The sequence below is a fragment of the Penicillium citrinum genome (genome assembly GCF_028827155.1).
Source record: "Penicillium citrinum strain IBT 23319 chromosome Unknown utg000009l:1.0-4274883.0:1.0-4276374.0, whole genome shotgun sequence".
NCBI lineage: Eukaryota > Fungi > Ascomycota > Eurotiomycetes > Eurotiales > Aspergillaceae > Penicillium > Penicillium citrinum.
The window spans coordinates 1,646,344-1,663,841 of NW_026622694.1; the positions used below are offsets into that span (position 1 = coordinate 1,646,344).

Sequence of the window (17,498 nt, forward strand, 5' to 3'; positions counted from 1 at the left end):
TCCAGCGAAAGAACCGCCACCCCCACGCTCTATTCTTGTCATCACGGGGAATCTCCGCATCAAAAAAAGAGGATAGTGAGAACGCGAGAACATCGTGTCAACCATGTCTCCAGACCCTGACAGGCCTAAAAAGGCACCTCGAAAGCACGTCACAACAGCTTGTGTACCGTGTCGGGAGAGCAAAATTAGGGTATGTCGCCGTATTCTTCCCAGCCAGCTAGAAAGATCGGCGAAATCTAATCGGTTGAGTTGTGCAGTGTGACGGCTCCACGCCACATTGCCAAAATTGTGAGCGTAAAGGAAAGGATTGCAAATATCAACATGGTGATGACAAACGGAAGTGAGTTGTTACTGGATATCCTTGCTTTGTCACATTACTTCTGCTTTGTTCAAACGAAAGAAGCGACGGAGAAGATTGATATAGGCCATGTCGCCATTTGGGATCCTTGAACCATCAAGAGAACAATGATACACTTGCATTAAGGTTAATTTAAACTAACATGTTGTGCAGGGTATCTCTTAGAGCCGCTACTGAGCTCTTCTCTGCAAGAATTGATCAGTTATGTCAATTCATCCAGGACCAAGGCTTGATCCCGCCTCCAATGGATCCTGATGATGAAGCTGGCATGAATAGGGTATTGGATACTTTACAGATTCCTCGTGGAATCACCAAAAGCAAAGAGCATTCAGCCGGAGAGCAGAAATCGTCTGACGAGATCACTCCACCACTTTACTCGGGGCCATCACCCACGCACAACAGCCCAACACATACAGTCCCTCCCATCCAGCCCCAACCCGGGATTGAAAAGGAAAGCTCCAGCATATCGCCTTCTAACAGCATCGTTACGAACCAGCAAATTGGAGTGTCGCCCTCTGTGGAACCTTGGAATCCCTATGGGATGGTGCGGGGTGCGCCTGACAATCAAAACTTTGTTCATTGGGGGGTTCACCCTGCCCAACGCGGAAAGCTTGGACACGATTTACGCCAACCTCAATGGTGGGTCAGGAATGATGGCCAACACGGGTCTCAGTCCGGACACTTTTCAACTAGGCATGGACATGGTTCAACAACCTGGGGTTTTACTTGGTCAGGTGCCGAACCCGCAAGACCACGACTCCGACAGCGATGAGGAAAATCCGGCTGAGAGTGATGTTATTGAGCAATTGTCCAATCGAATTGGAACTTTGAAAATTGCTGGGGATGGCCATTTGCGATTTTATGGCGCTACCTCCAATCTCAACCTGGTTGATGTCTCTGCGACGCAGCAGCGGCAACGGCCCGATGCGCGGACAGTGCGTCATGATGGCCAGGATATCCTGAATCACCTCCGAGTTGGTCAGCCGGTTGATCAGGCTTTGGAAGATCACCTGGTTGAACTTTTTTTTACATGGCAAAATCCCAGCATATACGTAGTAGACAAGGCAATGTACATGACGGCACGAACGAAATGGCGGAATGAATACGATGATACTCCGTTCTACTCGGAAGTTCTCACCAATGCTATGTGAGTATTGAATCTTTCTCTATATCCATTACACCCCATATCTCCCTTAAATATTGTGGAAATACCGTGATTAACCTTGTGATAGGTGTGCAATCGGAAGTGCATTTGAGGCCCGATACCATCCAACCTTTATCACATTTCCCAAATCGCTGGCTGAGTTCTTCGCGGACCGGGCCAAGGCCCTTCTCGAAATTGAATTAGATACCCCGTGCGTTGCAACAGTCCAAGCACTTGTTCTCTTGAGCTGTCACGAGGGTGCATCCAACCGTGATGCTCGCGGCTGGCTGTATAGCGGTAAGTTGTTGTCGTTTGCTGGACTATTGACCTAAAACTGACTCTTTGAAAGGAATGTCTATGCGACTTGCATTTGATCTCGGACTGCATCTAGATATGTCCACTTATGTGACTAATGGGGATATGAGCGCTCACGAGGCGGACGTCCGACGAACGGCCTTTTGGGGAAGCTATGTTGCTGACCAGTGAGTATCCAAATAAAAGTACGCCGACGTATTATACTAATCAATTTAGTTTCTGGGGCTTCTATCTGGGTCGACCGTTTCGCATGGCTGCAGGAGACATCACCGTTCCGAAACCTGCTTCTACGATTGGTGCGGACAAAGATGCATATTGGCACCCATATGGATTGCAAAAAACACCAGCTCCCCTTGGAGAAGGCTTGAAGGACTCGACTGAATTGATTTGTCGACAGTTTGTTGTACTATGGGAGATGATATCTCCCGTGGGTCATATTTTGTAAGTCAATTTTATTCTAAGGAGCCCAATATTCTCAAATGTGCTCACGTATCATCAGGTATGGTTGCTCCGACATATCTCGCCACGACTTGCAAAGAATCACCTTTCAAGTGACAGAAGATCTATTTGCCTGGAAAAGAAATCTACCATCAATTCTCGAAATCGACCTTGACGACGAGGCTACGCCACGGCTTCCACATCTTTTGATCCTCCAGTGAGTACTTTGCCTATCAGGATAAAGCAGCCGTACGAAAATGTTAAACAAAATTCTGCAGTATGCAATATCACCAGATTATCATATTTTTCCACCGGCCATGGGTATCCAAGAATTACATCCAACCACGCAGTCCACGACAAGGCCCCGGTTACCATCATGCACGACGCATGTGCGTTGAGTCGGCCACCGCAATCGCACGACTTCTCGACATTTATGAAAAGCACTACTCCTTCCGCAGAATGAACAATCAAGCCGTGGCTATCATCTTCAGTGCAGCACTGATGCTACTATTCGTCACGGTCTCAAGCTCCCCACTCATGCCCAGTAAGCCCGGCGAAATCAGTCAACCACACCCTCGCAATGCGGAGATGGTAGCATACCTCAACCTCTGTTTCCGCGCACTTGACGAACTAGGCCAGTCCTTCGAAAATGCCAAGCGCACCAGAGACTTCTTGGTCACGCTTCAACGGCGCTGGCAAGCGCACATGCGTCGTTCGGGCCCAGCATCGAAGAGGCAGATGAGCAGTGCGAATCTTCCTTCTCTTGCTTCACAGCAGCCGATTTCGTCCCATAATCCAGGTCGCCAAGACCAACCATCTTATTCTCTCCACAAGAAATCACGTCTTTCCAACAACGCTGATATGCCTCAAATGAGACAAGGTTCTATGAGTGCCCCATCGACCGCAAATCCATCGAAATCCTTCCAGACTGCTCATCAACCACCCCCTCAACAGAATCAGCAATCTTCCTATGATCTACAACAACAATCTTTCCCCGTGCCTTCTTCTGATAATCTCAACTGGATGAATGAGCCCGGCCTTAATGCCATTAACGCGATGACTGCACCGCAGTTCACTAATGATCCTGGTATGCTTCCTGACCTTGGTGATCTTGAGGGGTGGTGGTCACCAGGCGGTAATTCTTCTGGATTGGGTGGACCGAATTTATAGAATGGATAGTTCTGGTGTACTAGTACATAATAGAAATAGATTTGATAAATAGACATACTTTACTCGAGGAGGGAAACAGAGTTATTCAAATTCAATTTAGATTTTCCAAGAATGTTCCGATGTTTAAAAACCCAGCTGGCTTAGTGGTGAAATAAAAGCAAGGTTGCTGTGATAAGTTCCAACACTTGTTATTATTGAACACCTACCCTCAATTTATCAGTCCAGATTCCACACTCGAAGAACATCATTCTATCAAGAGTTGCTAATTATGAGTCGGCAGCTCTTTCAAAAATATTAATCTGATGGTGCTATACATACAATCCGCTCCGCTCCGCCTTTACACGCCAAGACCTGCATTCCTGCGCCGCGCGAGACGTGTTCCTGTCCACTCCTCATCCTTCACTCTCCATGGCGCAATGCGCGCCTTGATCAGCCATTCGTGCCGTCAAATTTTTCACGCTCGGCAAATTCCCAAGAATCCCATTGTCTGCTTCCCAAGATCGCGCTTTGCGTCGACCTGTGTTGAAGAGAATGTTTCTGTCCCGGTTGGAAATAATGGGCGCGTGACTCTAAAGTAGGATGCTCTCAACGTTGTTCCAAACAATAAATCGATATTAATTATACTTCCAGAATTACCCGCCCGACAACACTCACAGGCCACAATATATCAAGCGGGTCCGAACCATCTGGGCCTAATGTGATTCTATATCTCCCTCCTGGGCCTTTGTTTGGTTTCATGGATGAAGTGCATGCTCCAAGTTGGAACCGAAAGCATGCATCCTTGAACTCTCGTGATGGAAATTCTACTATACCTAATACAGAATCGCTGCAGCATGCTCTCGCATGTACGACTGCTGCTACCGTTGTGACTGTCAAATATCGTCTTGGTAACATAGGCGAGATTGCACAGAAAGCCATTTCCAGCTCACAGCAGATATCCACAGACTGGCCCGAGCCCACTTCCACGAACCAGGCTGAGTCGAAATCCTATCAGTATCCGACCCCTATTCACGACACAATCGCGGGGTTCGACTGGATCCAGGACAACCTTCAGCCAGGACAGCTAGGGATATACGGCTCCCACATTGGTGGCTCTCTCGCGCTCATGCTAGCACTTACAGAAGCACAAACAGTCAACGCAGTAGCTGCTGCTGACCCCATATGTGATTGGCCAGGACTTGACGCGTATTGCATTTGGAAAACGGGGAGCGTGGAACCGCCAACAAAGAGGCCAAAGAAGAGAGCATCAAGAACAGTCGCCCCTTCGGATCTTGTTTCATTGCTTGATGCGCGGAGACGGTTTTTCCCGTCATTCGAGAAATGCTTTGACAAGTTCGCGTCGCCGATTTTATTTCTTCGCTCTGCTGGTAGAGATGTTCCTAAAAATTTCCCAGAATATCTTACCGGCGCAGAGTATCCAGTTCCTGTACTTCAAGAGAATTCGAAAACGACCTGTGCTGAATCAAACGAGACAGATTATTCCATTTCGGATAGTGATGTCTATTCCATCGATAGCGAGGCTTCCGAACAGAATGACGTGCCCACTCGTCGCCGAAAAGCTCTCTCACGCTGGCCTCCTTACGGGCTTGACTACGGGTTGAGTGGTAATACTTCTTCTCGACTAGGTCATGGAATTCGTCGTCTGCAAGTCGCTCTTCCATGGGTGCGAGTATTTTCAGGAGGTAATAAGGCCTCATCGTTTGAGTCAGAAGAATTGTCTAAAATATCTACCAAGGACATGAATCCCGAGGTCGCTCCCACGGTGCTTGCTAGACAGAGCGAGGAAATGGTATCTGTGATGAGACGGGCGTGCTTCTTTGGCCGTGAAAAGGGGTATGGCGAGCGCAGGGTAACCTTGTCTCGCTCAGACGATGACCCCGGACAAGCCGCAGCGAATTGGCTGAAGGAGGCCTTTGATGGAGTACTGAATGATGATTAGATGCTGACTATTATGCTCACTATCGATCGAAAAAATTTTTCATATGAGCAGAGGAATTCCTGAGAGTGATGCTAATCATAGTATTGGGTTATTCAAGAACAAAGATCTATCTCTGACCTCTGAGTATCGATAGTCGGTTTTCAAAATTGGTCTTCATCACCTTTCAACATCACGTCCCTATACTACTGATAGTATCATAGCATGTTCGTGCAACTTAACTCGAAGGAAATGTTGATATGCTGGAATTGCGCTGGAATAAGAAACAGTGTAGGTATCATATTCAAACTAGCAAACATTAAATAGCATACCAAAAAACGCCTTCAAAGTCTATCGCAAGATTGTCCATTGTCTCATTACCTTCCAATTCGCCAAGCTTGTTGGAATAAATGCAAGATCAATAGGTCGCTCGTTCCGCTTTGAGTTCTTGCTTTGTCGTAACATCTGACTTCCCAATCAATTCATCGGGTTGGCTGACATCCTTTTGTGGTTGAAGCTGCCCAGTCTTATCTTTCGACATGAAAGCCGAACCAAGCAGGTTGAACGGGTTGTTCACGCGAATATACATGCAATAAAACAAAGTGACAGCCAAAACAACAATCTCATCCCTGGCTGCGGGATCAAAGGCTTTCGGACCGAGGAGTTCAATCTTGCCGAATTTCTTGACAGCCCATAAATTGGCTGAAAACTTAGCAACCGGGTTCTGATTGTGATCGACACAGATAAAGTCCCAGCCTTTGAAATCGGTATTGCTAGTCCAGGTCATCTTGACTGGTTTATCTGTATCAGAGAAGACGGTAGACATGTGTGTGTAGTAGGTTCGGAAGCGTTTTTGAGCTTTCAATGTGGCAGGCTGGCCATAAAGTTCATAATCTGGCGAAATACTGAAAGTATGGACAGTTCCGCTACCAACTTGTCGCTCCATGCCATTACCCTCAATTGCCTTGAAGCGCAAATGAGGTGCCATCACCATCTGAAGGGCAACATTGTATAAGGGAGTGGCTTCGGGGTTGTTGGCATCTTTGATGAGGAATTTGAGCTTTTTCCAGGCCATATCCACCAATAGTGCTTGTGATTGAGAGGCTTGGACGTGAGCCGGAGCAGAAGGGGCAGCAGGAGCCATTGAAGACTCGTATGAAGGAGGTGAAGGATTCATTATGGTGATATCGAGAAAGGTGGTAGAGAGTATGAAGAGAGGAGATATGATTGCAGCTTCAAGTTAATGGAATGATATTGATTTGTGTTTTCTGCAGCATCAGCAGGTTCACCGATGGAATATATACCCCGAGGAACTATGCATCCAAAGTACACATCCAATCTGACGATGATGATCTTATTGTTGCTGCGCCTGCTGATCCTCAAGTCTATCCTTGCCAAGCTTAAACGAGCGGCACTTCATACCCGATTCGGCCTCATCTGCCGCTCCATCGCCACGTCTTGGGGGCTGAAAAAAATACGAGGACTCTTTGAAGCTTGTCTCTTTTATTGGTCAAGGATTACATTTGGATTCTTTCCTGAGACTGGCCGCGGGTGCTAATCATCATCTGGCACGTTTGATGAAGCCCAATTAGCCTCTTCAACCATATGGCCCCCACGACGACCAGCTCAGACTGTACAATGATGTCAGTCTCAAAGGTGACAAGTGATGGTCCCCAGAATTTTTGTCGATGTGAAGAGGCTTATTCAAGGTTCCTATTTCCTATTGAATCCGATATTTCTATTTGTGTCGCTCTGGCCCTATGGTCATCTTAAGGTTCAGCCATTCTGTCAGAATGCTTTATGAAGATTGCTATAGTAATGAATCTATGAACGTATACAGGTCCGCCTCCGATTGCACAAAACAGTTCTGCGTCAGAGCAATGCAAAGCCATGGGAATTTTCATAATTGGCTCAACTAGTTCCAAATGAGCGAGAAAAAGTGTCAGAGCACATAAATGGTCCATTCTTGATCACAGGTAAATGACCGAATGTCATTCAGGGCAATTCCTATGATTTCCTATAATTTGGTAGATGTAAAACGATACGTCTATTCATATATTATTCAGATGGCACGGCACCTGCTATCTCAATTGTTCCATCACCTTGAGCAGATCAGACATCAGTCCCATTGCCGTAATCTCGCCTCCTCCCCCTCCCCCTTGAAGAATCAATGGGGTCTCGCAGTATCTTTTAGTATAAACACTTACGAATTGACTACCTACCAGCCTAGCAAGCGGACTATTTAGGTCAACCTGCTTCAGTCCAACCTTAATGCTCTTTGTCGGCACGTCGATACTACCAAGAAATCGCAGGACTTTGCCCTGTCCAAGAGCCGCATCTCTTGCTTCATCCATGCGGGAATCAAATTTGGGTAGTTCGCTCATGAATTGTTCAATGCCTTGACCATTCGACGGTAACGACCTCAATTCGGCAGGAATGAGTGACTCAACTGCACATTCGTCAGGACCATTGATATCAAGACCGATCACACGCGCAATTATCGTCAACTTTCGAGCAAAGTCCAGACCGTTCAGATCATCCCGTGGATCTGGCTCTGTCTCTCCGGCCTCCCTCGCGTGAGAAACTAGGGAGCTCCATTTCGCCTTTGAATGTGAAGAGCCTGGCATAAAGGTCCCAAGTAACAGTGAGAGAGTTCCAGAAAGGATACCCTCGATGCTAATTATCTCGTCTCCTGTCGCAACCAGGTCTCTCAATGTTGAGAGCACAGGCAGCGTCCCGCCAACTGTGCACTGGTGGTATACGAGAGCTTTTCCTTCCGCTGCGGATGTAAAAATATTCTTCCAGAGTCCGATGTCCCCGGAGAACCCCTTCTTGTTTGGTGTGACTATAGAGATACCTCTTCTGAGGATTATAGGATATGCGCGGGCGATTTCAGGGTTTGAAGTGTTGTCAATTAGAATAGCCGGGCCTGGCGCTGCAGCCAGATATTCCGCTATCTCGTATGGACTGAGACTTCCCCTCTGTATTAGAAAGTCATTCTGTATCGCTGATTTCCAGCTAGATATCGGAATTGATGGTGAATATTCTGGCAAGGGTGCCAAAAGTGTTCGAGATGACCGGGCAAGAAGAACAAGGCTCGGTGGAGTTTGGAGCTTCCCCAGCTGTTCTAAAAATGCGTTCCCAACGACTCCGACCCCTGTAGCCTGAATAAGTCCTCGCTTGTCATGTCTATCATTTACAAACTCGAGTTCAAATACTAGTACTCACCGATAATCCCGAGGTAGATGTTATTTGACATACTGTTTGTAGTATCAGTAGGTGACAGTCCTCTTTGTGCGGGTTGTGATGACTGACTCACAATCTCCGACTGGCTAATCGAAATCCACCGCCGCCTCCACTGCTAGTGCATACTAGTAATGAATATTGATCACTCTAACCAGGAGAACTTTATCTCTTCCATGAGTTGCTAAAAGTAGCTATCTTTGGAAATGCTCTTCTTATTCTCATTGATTTGACCATAAAATCTCTGATGTTTGTTGGCATGGAGGCAGTTCAAAGATTGTACTTGTTGAAACAGTTTAAAAATAATTAAAAGTCAGGTTCCCCCGGTCAAACTTCAAATTTTAGACATCTGATCCATCTTTCGCGAACCTTTGGCAATATCGAAGCCTTTGAAACTCGGAAGAACGGATCTAATTTCTTGGGCATATGCAGGCTCTCCCCCAGAGTAGTTGACTTGCTCAAACACTTTTCCTGGGACCGTTCCACCCATATAGGTAGATTTTGCAGTAGGAAGCAAAGTCATGTCAGACAGCTGATTGATACGTTTTTTCCACTCTTGGATAGCCTCCTCCGTAGGGTTGATGTATTTTATGTCTTGACGTTCCATCTGCTTGATAGCCTGTGCAATCCACCGCCCCTGTATTTCGACTGTTGTAGGTCCGTTACTCAACAATGTCGGACCATGTGGACCGTAAAGGTGGAACATGTTGGGATAGCCGCGTACTGTGGTTCCTAGATATGTGTAGCATCCCTCTTTCCATTCATCCTCCAACTTTCTGCCGTAGATACTCCTCAAGCCCATGTTAGTCATACCTCCAGTTGCTATATCGAAGCCAGTCGCAATACAAACAACGTCGACTTCATGGATTGTACCATCTTGAAGCTGGATACCGTTCTCTGTGAACCCCACAATACCGTTACTCTTGATATCGACTGCCTCAACATTTGGACGATTAAATTGCTCGAAATAGTTGACCTGTAAGGAAGGACGTTTGACTCCGAAGTGGTGAGGTGGTTCCAACGGCGCCAGAATATCTCGCTGCTTAGGGTCACCAATACGCTCGCGAGTCTTTTTGCACCAGAAATTGTAAGCCTCCCGATTTGCTGAAGCATTGAAGAGATAGTCTTTGTAGTTGGCCAGCCAGAAACGAAAACCAGCCTTCTCCCACAATTCCTCGTAAAATTCTTGTCTTTCCTCTTCATTGTCGTCAAAGGTGTCCTTCTCATCGAATGTGTACAGAAATCCACCGAAGCACTTCTCACGGAGGGTAAACAACTCAGTATATGCTTTCTTGGCCTCTTCTTGCTCTTCTACGGCCAATTTTCTTTTCTTCATCGGAAGGGCAAGATTCGGAGTTCGCTGAAACACTTTCAATGAGCCAGCCACCGGCCCCCAGGCCTGAGTGACTTGCACTCCTGATGCTCCGGTGCCAATCACCGCACACCGTTTCCCTCGTACATCTATATGCTCATCCGGCCAAAATGATGAGTGATGGACGATGCCCTTGAATTTATCCATACCTGTCCATTCGGGGATGTATCGTTTTGCAGAAAATCCAGTAGCAACAATGAAATATCTTGCATGGGCAGACCTGCCGTCGGCTGTCTTTACATGCCAACGACCATCCTTCACATTGAATTGAGCGTCGACAACGACACTGTTAAAAGCGCAGTCCTTTTTCACCTGCAGGACATTATCGACATGATCGAAGTACCTTCGCAACTCCTCGTATGAGGGATAGTTTGTCGACCATGTCCAGTCCTTCCAGGTCTCAGGAATGGAATACATGTATTCAGGTACTTCAGAGTCGACTCCAGCCCCGGGATAACAGTTCCACCTCCATGTCCCTCCCAGCTCATTCCCTGCTTCGAAAATGACCGTTCTCAAACCAAGTTTTCGGAGCTCATAAAGACAATATATCCCGCCAAATCCACCTCCGACAACCAATGCATCGACACTTAGGTTATCAGCATAGGGCCCAGTCGATCCACGACGGAAAGCGTTCTCTTTCAGCTCTGTTTTGAAAGGTGGCATGGTAGTTAACTTGAAGTTACTGAAGTAAGACTTCCGAATTTGATGAATGTATGAAGGATCTGCCTTTATTGAATTATTATTCTTCTTCTCACACCAGGGGCTTCGAGCTATTATTATAATCCTGACCATTGATATGCATGAATCGTCCTGTGATGTAACCTACGCCGGGGTAGCTCATCGTGTGCGGATGGAATCAGCATAAGACTGGGGTTTCTGGAGGCCATACGTAGTAGCCAATGCTGTGGTTCTTCCATTTCTCTAGTAATTCATTAGTGATCTCTTCCATTGTCTGCGTTCATCCCGTCGAGCGAGGCTAGGCTATCCCCGCTCAATGTGAATGAGTCTTTCGACTCGCCCCACAAACCCCTAGTCCTGATATAGAAGCATGATTGGTGGCCACATATATGCAGTGTCAATAGTTGCATGGCTTTTGCTCGCCGAACGGATCCGCTGACCGGATCCGCACTCTAGACATCAGAATCTAGTGTCTAGGCCTCGCCCAATGGTGTTCCTCGGGCTCTCCTTTGAAGAAAATGACCATTTTGAGGATCCGCATGTGCTACCCAGTGAGGCGGGCATATCCTCATATATTAGGAGCTCTCTGGTGTGTACGTAGTGCTGGTAGCCGCTTTTTATACGCCGCTGTTCTATATTTTCTTGAATCAGTAATTCGACTTTCAATCATTTCCGCTGGTATTGATATTGCCATGGCGGCAGTGCGAGCCACAATGGTCGGGATCATTGAATTGGAGAAAATCCATAATGTTTAGAGCTTCCCCGAAAGAAATTGCGCCATGGTCCTACTAGTAATTTTTATGTAGATGTTATTATTATCGCTGCAGTATGCTCAGCACGGCGAAAGATTCTGGCCAAAAGAAGCACAGAATGGTCAGGCGGAGCGACTGGGAAGGATTCTCAACCCCATGGGGAAGATCATCATTCATCTTCTCCAATCACGATTCTTCAGATCCTCCTCCACCTTGGCTTCAGACAATGAGGGGTTACATAGCCTGTTCCTTTTCTCACCCCCACAGTTTGACTTGAACCTCCTCTAGTTCTTGTCCGATGCACTCCATAACCCCCTCGTCTTCTGCTGGATACTCCACAACAAATTACTCCCGTGTTTTTAGCGTCGGCTATGGAGACTCCAAGTCGGAGATCTGATCATAGTTGCGACCCATGCCGGAAGGGCAAGAGAAGATGCGATGCACCGGTTCGTCTCCATCAAAACATACCTGGAATTGAGCTAATTTGATTATCGTCGAAGTCACTGGATGATGATCGACCAGACTCTTGTTCGAACTGCAAGAAGTATAAGAAAGATTGCACATTTCAATGGTTGTCTACAAGAAAACGCAACCGCCAGCAGCACCGGAAACGTGCAGCTGGTGTCTCGAAAAGCCTGGTTTCGGATGTAGTAGATACTCCTGCTACTATCAGTTGCCAGAGTAAGTCATCAAATGATAGCCCGCCGTTTGATCAATGGAATTGTGAGCTCAAGGATGGCAAAGTTGGAGCTACTAAAAGAGCTTCTCAATTCTTGCCCGGGTCTGAAGAAGACGACATCCAATGGTTCGACTCAACAGGGGAACTTTATCTTCCCACCCAGTCCGAAAATACTTTCCCAGCCGTCGATGAGGGAGAGAATCTCGAAAAGTCAAATGAGATGTCCAATCATCAAGTCCGATTCCGAGACCCCATTCAAGGAACCCTCGGCGAAGGAACGTATGACTTTCTTGGTGGCGAAGGAAATAGCCTTATGAATGAGAATATGACCCGATCTGCCTCTGTAGCCGAGGAATTATCAAAGCGTTTCGGGAATCAGCGTGCTCGTTGTGCTTTATCAGATCAGACTGCGAGGGAATACGCTCGCTCTACAATGACCAGAAATTTAATCCGCATATATCACGACAGTATGGAGAATGCCTTGTCGTGCTGGCTTACAGAGAGGAATTGTCCATATAGCCGGCTAACTCGAGACGGCAAGCCACGAACCGCACAAAGTGAATGGGGTCCAAGCTTTTCAAACAGAATGTGCACTCGGGTCTGTAGATTGGATGCTGCATCTACTTCAGTCAGAGGAAGGTCCCTCAGTGCAGCTGAAGACCAAGCAGCATCTCGAGCTTTACATAAATCAATCATGGCATTTGCGTCCCAGTGGTCTCAGCACTTTGAGCATGATAATAATCTATTCTCGTCGAGATCTCTAGCTCAGGACGAAAGGTCTTTGCGAGAGTCTCTCTGGAATGACGCCAGACACTCTTTAGAAGCTTCTCTTGGTGTGCCTTCTTTTCGTGTCGTGTTTGCCAATATTTTATTCTCTCTTACCCAAAGACCTTTGAATGACGAAGAAGGGATCGGACTAGGTGAATTGTTGGAAAAGGACTATGCACCGACGTATCTTGAGAATGCCGTCCGCCAGATGTTCAGCTTCAGATATAAGTTCGCCCAAATCCGGCCCGGTACTCGTTCACAGGCTAAATCGCAACAAATAATATCGAATGCGCTACCAACATCATCTTGCTCCGACTCGCCAATTTCTGAAAGGGAAAATCGCGATACCTTTGACCTTCTCTTTTGGCTTGGAGTTATGTTTGATACACAAATTGCCGCCATGCACCAAAGGCCTCCGGTAGTATCGGATGAAGATAGCCAGAGATCATCGGACTCGGCATGGGGCCTAACACCACTCACCATGTCAGATAACTCATTTGATCTTGATGGATTCAGTCTTTATCCTCATCGGACTAGCAAAAGGAAGCGCGATCTTTGGGACAACTTCCTTCTTCAAAAACCCGCTTCATACCAAATTCCCGACAAAGGCATGCCAACGTGGCCCTGCTCTCACGAAGAAGCAGCAGAAATACTCTCAGATGCAGCCCCCGTAAAGGTACTGCTCTGGCGTCGAATCACTCAGCTTCAAACACTCATTTATCGAGATGAAGAGCCCGATTTAATCGAAGAGGGCATTCAAAAGGCCTTATTGGTATATCGACATTGGAACAACACTTACAACCATTTTATTATAAATTGTGTATCAAACCATGCGGTCTTACCTCCTCGTGTACAGTCATGGTATGTTATACTGGCAGCACATTGGCATCTAGGCGCAATGCTCCTCGCAGATGTGATCGAGAATATCGATCAAGCAAATTTGAGTCTCGAACAGCAGCGGAGCTCTCGGACTACTATTGATTTTGCGAGCACTTTGAGAAGAGACAATGCTTTGGCGGTAGCAACACTTGCAAAGTGCTCACTAGAGGATGATCTTGTGAAATCTTCCCAATTCCATGATTGCCTGAATGATGCAGCTTTCTTAACAGAGCCTTTCACTGTCCTTCTCGTTCATTCATTTGCCAAATCTGCGGACATATTACTTAACAGCATGGAGATGGCAATTAGCTCCGTCTATTGTGGACCTATCGGGATGTTCGAGCGATTTCGTGAAGGTTGTGAGGTCTGCATTCGAGCACTGAAATTTCTTGGGCGGAAATCAGATCTGGCGAGCCTCGTGGCGCGAGGGCTCCTCGGTAGATTGAACTCGAAGATCCATCTAGGGGTGAATGATGAGGAAAATGCAGACTTGGCCTCTTTAACTGGTATTGAGAGTCATTTCTGGACAACAGGCGCTGCATATAACTTCGAGGAGCTTTCTACTGTGGATCATGCTAGTAACATTTGGTTATAGTCTAGAGTTACCAGAAATGGTCTGTTGATCCTTCAAGCTCCCACTTCATCATAATTGACGTGGCTTGAAGAAAGTTACAATGATAATACAGGAAGCATCCATCAAGACCAAAAGCTGTAGAAATTATGTAAATCGACGCGCGAATATTTAAAGAAAAGAAGGGCTTTAGATAAAATTTTAAGCGCTCAAGAAACCCTCAAACACATACAGAAAATATAAAGAACAATTTCGATCATAATCATGGTGCTCCCGATCAAGGAGCAATATTCATACCCCAGAATGACTTTTCAATCGTCGCTGAAGCAGCAGGATCGTCTCGGTCGAGTGGGGCTTCAGTATCGTCATCTGGTACAGGGCGTACGACCTCCAAACTGAGACCCGGGTCTTTGGAATACACTCGTAGTCCAACTACACAAACAGCATTCCAGGGGTCATTGTTAGTCTCATTTGGCCCCTGTAAAGTGCCCAGGTTCTTGCTATCTGGCTCATCGGGTGGCATGTCCAAGTCGCTGTCGAACTCAAACCCATCAAGCAACTCCATATCACTACCATCCAGGTTATCGGTAGCAAGGCGAGTATTGAGACTTGGTCGTGGGGACTCTGTCCGTTTTCTGTAAGAGTCACTCGCATGTCTCGCATGTAACCCATTAAACTGAATGATGGGAACCGAGCCATTTACCGTTTGTCTCCTCCGATCACTGCCATCACTAGAGATGCTTGCAACATCTGTAGGTGACTGGGTTTGTGTTTCTGGAAGGATCTGTCCAGGCAAAGGAGTGGCTTCGGGGGTTCTGTCTAAAGATAGGCCGTTGGGAATTTGGCCAGAAAGACGTGCTTCCATTCGTTGTTGACGAGCAGCCATCTTTCGCTCACGAATATACTCCTTCTGGAGTCTTCTCTTAGTCTCTTCCCGGAGCCTCTTTCGCTCAGCAGCTTTGCGTCTTTCTCTCTCATATCGTTCTCGCTTTGTTTCAACAACGACACCTTTGGCGTGAGCCAAGTCATACGACAAACCAACCTGCACAAGCTTCTCACGTCTAGTTGAAGCGAGCCGTTGAACTGTTTCCTCAGTTGATTCGACGTCCTCATGTCTGAAAGCGATGATCTTCATAAGAACATAATAGCGTCCAGGGTCGAGATTGATCTCGGCATTCACGGAGCGGCCCATGAAATGACTGCTGTGACTGCGTACCATATAATCTTCTTCTCCTTCCTTTTGGACGCGGAATTTCAGGACAAAGTTGTATTCCCCACTGAGACCCTTGAAGTAGCGGGTATCAAGCTGAGAAAGAACAATGACAACAGGTCCACTCTTGGTAACGTCCATGAGGAATTTGGAGCTATGGTAGTCAGCAGACCAGGGCACATTGAGTGTCGTCCATTGCTGGGTAATGGTCCATTCGGGCCCAAAGAGGCGGGTTCGGTCGAAGTGCTGGTATTTCTTCAACAGGTCATTATACGAGATCCAAAAGAACTAATCATATGTCAGCGAGTCTCAGAGAATCTGCAGCACGTATGTACTAACACCATCGTTCCCGAATTTATGGCCCAACAGCTTCATCCACTCTGCTGTCCACTGCTCCGATCCATCGCCCCAGGCACCATGCCATTCTTTCTTTCCCCACGGATTACTTGGACGATATTAGCAAAAACCTCGATATTTTCGTGCGATCGACGAACTTACCGAAGTCGCAACAGTCGGTGTCCTTTAATCTCGCGGGCTTCCATGATAGAGTATGAATGATTCTCTGAAATCCCCTTGCGGTCTCTCGGAGGACCAGCATATTTTGGGTCCAGCCAGTTTGAAAACAAGCCAGTCCCACACCCAAACAGAAACTCTTCATTGACTTTCATGAGCTCCTCATTCCAGAATCGATCCTTGTCTAAGATATTGCTTGACAAGATCTCTGACGTGACACCTCCCGTCAAATCTTCGATGCCCTCTCCAACGAATCCGCCTTCAATAGCCGAGAAGTCACCATGGGCTTTGGCAAAGGCTTTCTCTAGTAATGGCAACCAGGTCTCATTCGGGTCGACACACTGAGCAAAGTACAAAGCCCTTGAACCTGTCTGCCACACTCGGCGGTATTCCTCCTCAGTGTCTGTCCGGTTAATGTCGTCCCAAAGTGGGCGCTCATCAATTGATTCATCATAGTCGGCAGCACGAAGGTAAAGCTTGTCGTCTACAATACATTGCTGCCACTCACCGTCTAAATCCATATTTAGCATCATTCAGTTGTCGAATTCTCAGATACACTTACCGCGATAAAATACGAATCCGTAGATCCCAATTTTTTCGTTCTGGGCAACACAGATCCTCTCAATAAGACCAGTCTTGTTCCCCATGGTACACAATGCCGCCATTAGCCAACAGTCGCCATCATGTCCTTGACGCACATCTGATGCCTTCGGTCCATTCACAAAGAACTGCGGGTTCTCAAATATCTCCTACATATTGTCAGTAAAGAAACTTCTCAAATTAGGTAATTAAGTGCTAGACAAACCGTCACCCTCTTCACACCACGCGGCCGCATCTCCTCGTTGACTTTATCGAGCCCATCTAGATAATGGCGAGTACCAGACTTGAGATCGAGCTCGATGTCAAAATGCGGATCGGTATATTTCTGATTCACACGCTCGCATTCTTTCACGATGCGGTCTACAGACTTTTGACATTCCTGGCGTGCCTGTTCATAAGACTTGACAGCCTCGTGGCCCTGTATTACTCCGTTGGGGACCCGTCTTGCTCGAGTTCGGGCGTAGGGGTTGTCTGGCAACACAGTGTACACTTTGCCAGGGTGTTTGGTATTAAATTGATCCCAAAATTGCCTAACAGCTTCCTGCGGAGATTGACACCTCCGATGGCCCGGTGGTCGGCTGTTTGATCGCGATGATGCAGGGGGCATAGGAGACCCGCACATCATCATCTCCTCTTCGAAGTCTGTAAGCGTCATTGTTATGATGCTAATGATATAGGATGCTGTAGAAAGGCGAATTCAAATGCAAAGTCCCCTGGAATAGAAATTATCTTCTTCAGCAGGCCCGGAAAGGACAAGATCGTTGGTATATCTTGTTCGAGAGGGGTAATATTATCACACTGTCCACATGAACAACAATCTAAAGAGCTCAGAAGGCGCAGCGCAGCCCTTTCAAATACGCCAAATCGCGTAAGAAACGCCCATCCATCAACAC

General features: G+C 46.9%; 7 protein-coding genes across 7 annotated transcripts; 3 read left to right on the forward strand and 4 right to left on the reverse strand.

Annotated features, from left to right (window-relative positions):
- Positions 1–103: 103 nt before the first annotated feature.
- N7469_010087 (transcription factor domain-containing protein) lies at positions 104–3,425 on the forward strand (the record flags this gene model as incomplete). Its single annotated transcript, XM_056648992.1, has 9 exons — positions 104–190; positions 258–340; positions 512–997; positions 1,032–1,505; positions 1,591–1,799; positions 1,852–1,984; positions 2,034–2,258; positions 2,317–2,472; positions 2,534–3,425. The coding sequence occupies 9 exons, from the start codon at positions 104–106 to the stop codon at positions 3,423–3,425; spliced, it is 2,745 nt and encodes a 914-aa protein (XP_056496123.1).
- A 416-nt stretch (positions 3,426–3,841) lies between these two features.
- N7469_010088 (uncharacterized protein) lies at positions 3,842–5,364 on the forward strand (the record flags this gene model as incomplete). The annotated part of the gene is made up of 2 exons (XM_056648993.1): positions 3,842–3,999; positions 4,056–5,364. The coding sequence occupies 2 exons, from the start codon at positions 3,842–3,844 to the stop codon at positions 5,362–5,364; spliced, it is 1,467 nt and encodes a 488-aa protein (XP_056496124.1).
- A 394-nt stretch (positions 5,365–5,758) lies between these two features.
- Positions 5,759–6,484, reverse strand: N7469_010089 (uncharacterized protein; the record flags this gene model as incomplete). Its single annotated transcript, XM_056648994.1, has 1 exon — positions 5,759–6,484. One exon carries the CDS (start codon positions 6,482–6,484, stop codon positions 5,759–5,761), a length of 726 nt encoding a protein of 241 aa, XP_056496125.1.
- A 975-nt stretch (positions 6,485–7,459) lies between these two features.
- On the reverse strand, positions 7,460–8,599 carry N7469_010090 (homoserine dehydrogenase; the record flags this gene model as incomplete). Its single annotated transcript, XM_056648995.1, has 3 exons — positions 7,460–7,498; positions 7,563–8,497; positions 8,569–8,599. 3 exons carry the CDS (start codon positions 8,597–8,599, stop codon positions 7,460–7,462), a joined length of 1,005 nt encoding a protein of 334 aa, XP_056496126.1.
- Positions 8,600–8,917: 318 nt separating this feature from the next.
- On the reverse strand, positions 8,918–10,618 carry N7469_010091 (flavin-containing monooxygenase; the record flags this gene model as incomplete). Its single annotated transcript, XM_056648996.1, has 1 exon — positions 8,918–10,618. The coding sequence occupies one exon, from the start codon at positions 10,616–10,618 to the stop codon at positions 8,918–8,920; it is 1,701 nt and encodes a 566-aa protein (XP_056496127.1).
- A 1,138-nt stretch (positions 10,619–11,756) lies between these two features.
- Positions 11,757–14,306, forward strand: N7469_010092 (Zn(II)2Cys6 transcription factor domain-containing protein; the record flags this gene model as incomplete). The annotated part of the gene is made up of 2 exons (XM_056648997.1): positions 11,757–11,831; positions 11,886–14,306. The coding sequence occupies 2 exons, from the start codon at positions 11,757–11,759 to the stop codon at positions 14,304–14,306; spliced, it is 2,496 nt and encodes an 831-aa protein (XP_056496128.1).
- Positions 14,307–14,559: 253 nt separating this feature from the next.
- On the reverse strand, positions 14,560–17,260 carry N7469_010093 (uncharacterized protein; the record flags this gene model as incomplete). Its single annotated transcript, XM_056648998.1, has 5 exons — positions 14,560–15,780; positions 15,832–15,937; positions 15,991–16,516; positions 16,568–16,754; positions 16,811–17,260. 5 exons carry the CDS (start codon positions 17,258–17,260, stop codon positions 14,560–14,562), a joined length of 2,490 nt encoding a protein of 829 aa, XP_056496129.1.
- Between the last annotated feature and the right edge of the window lie 238 nt (positions 17,261–17,498).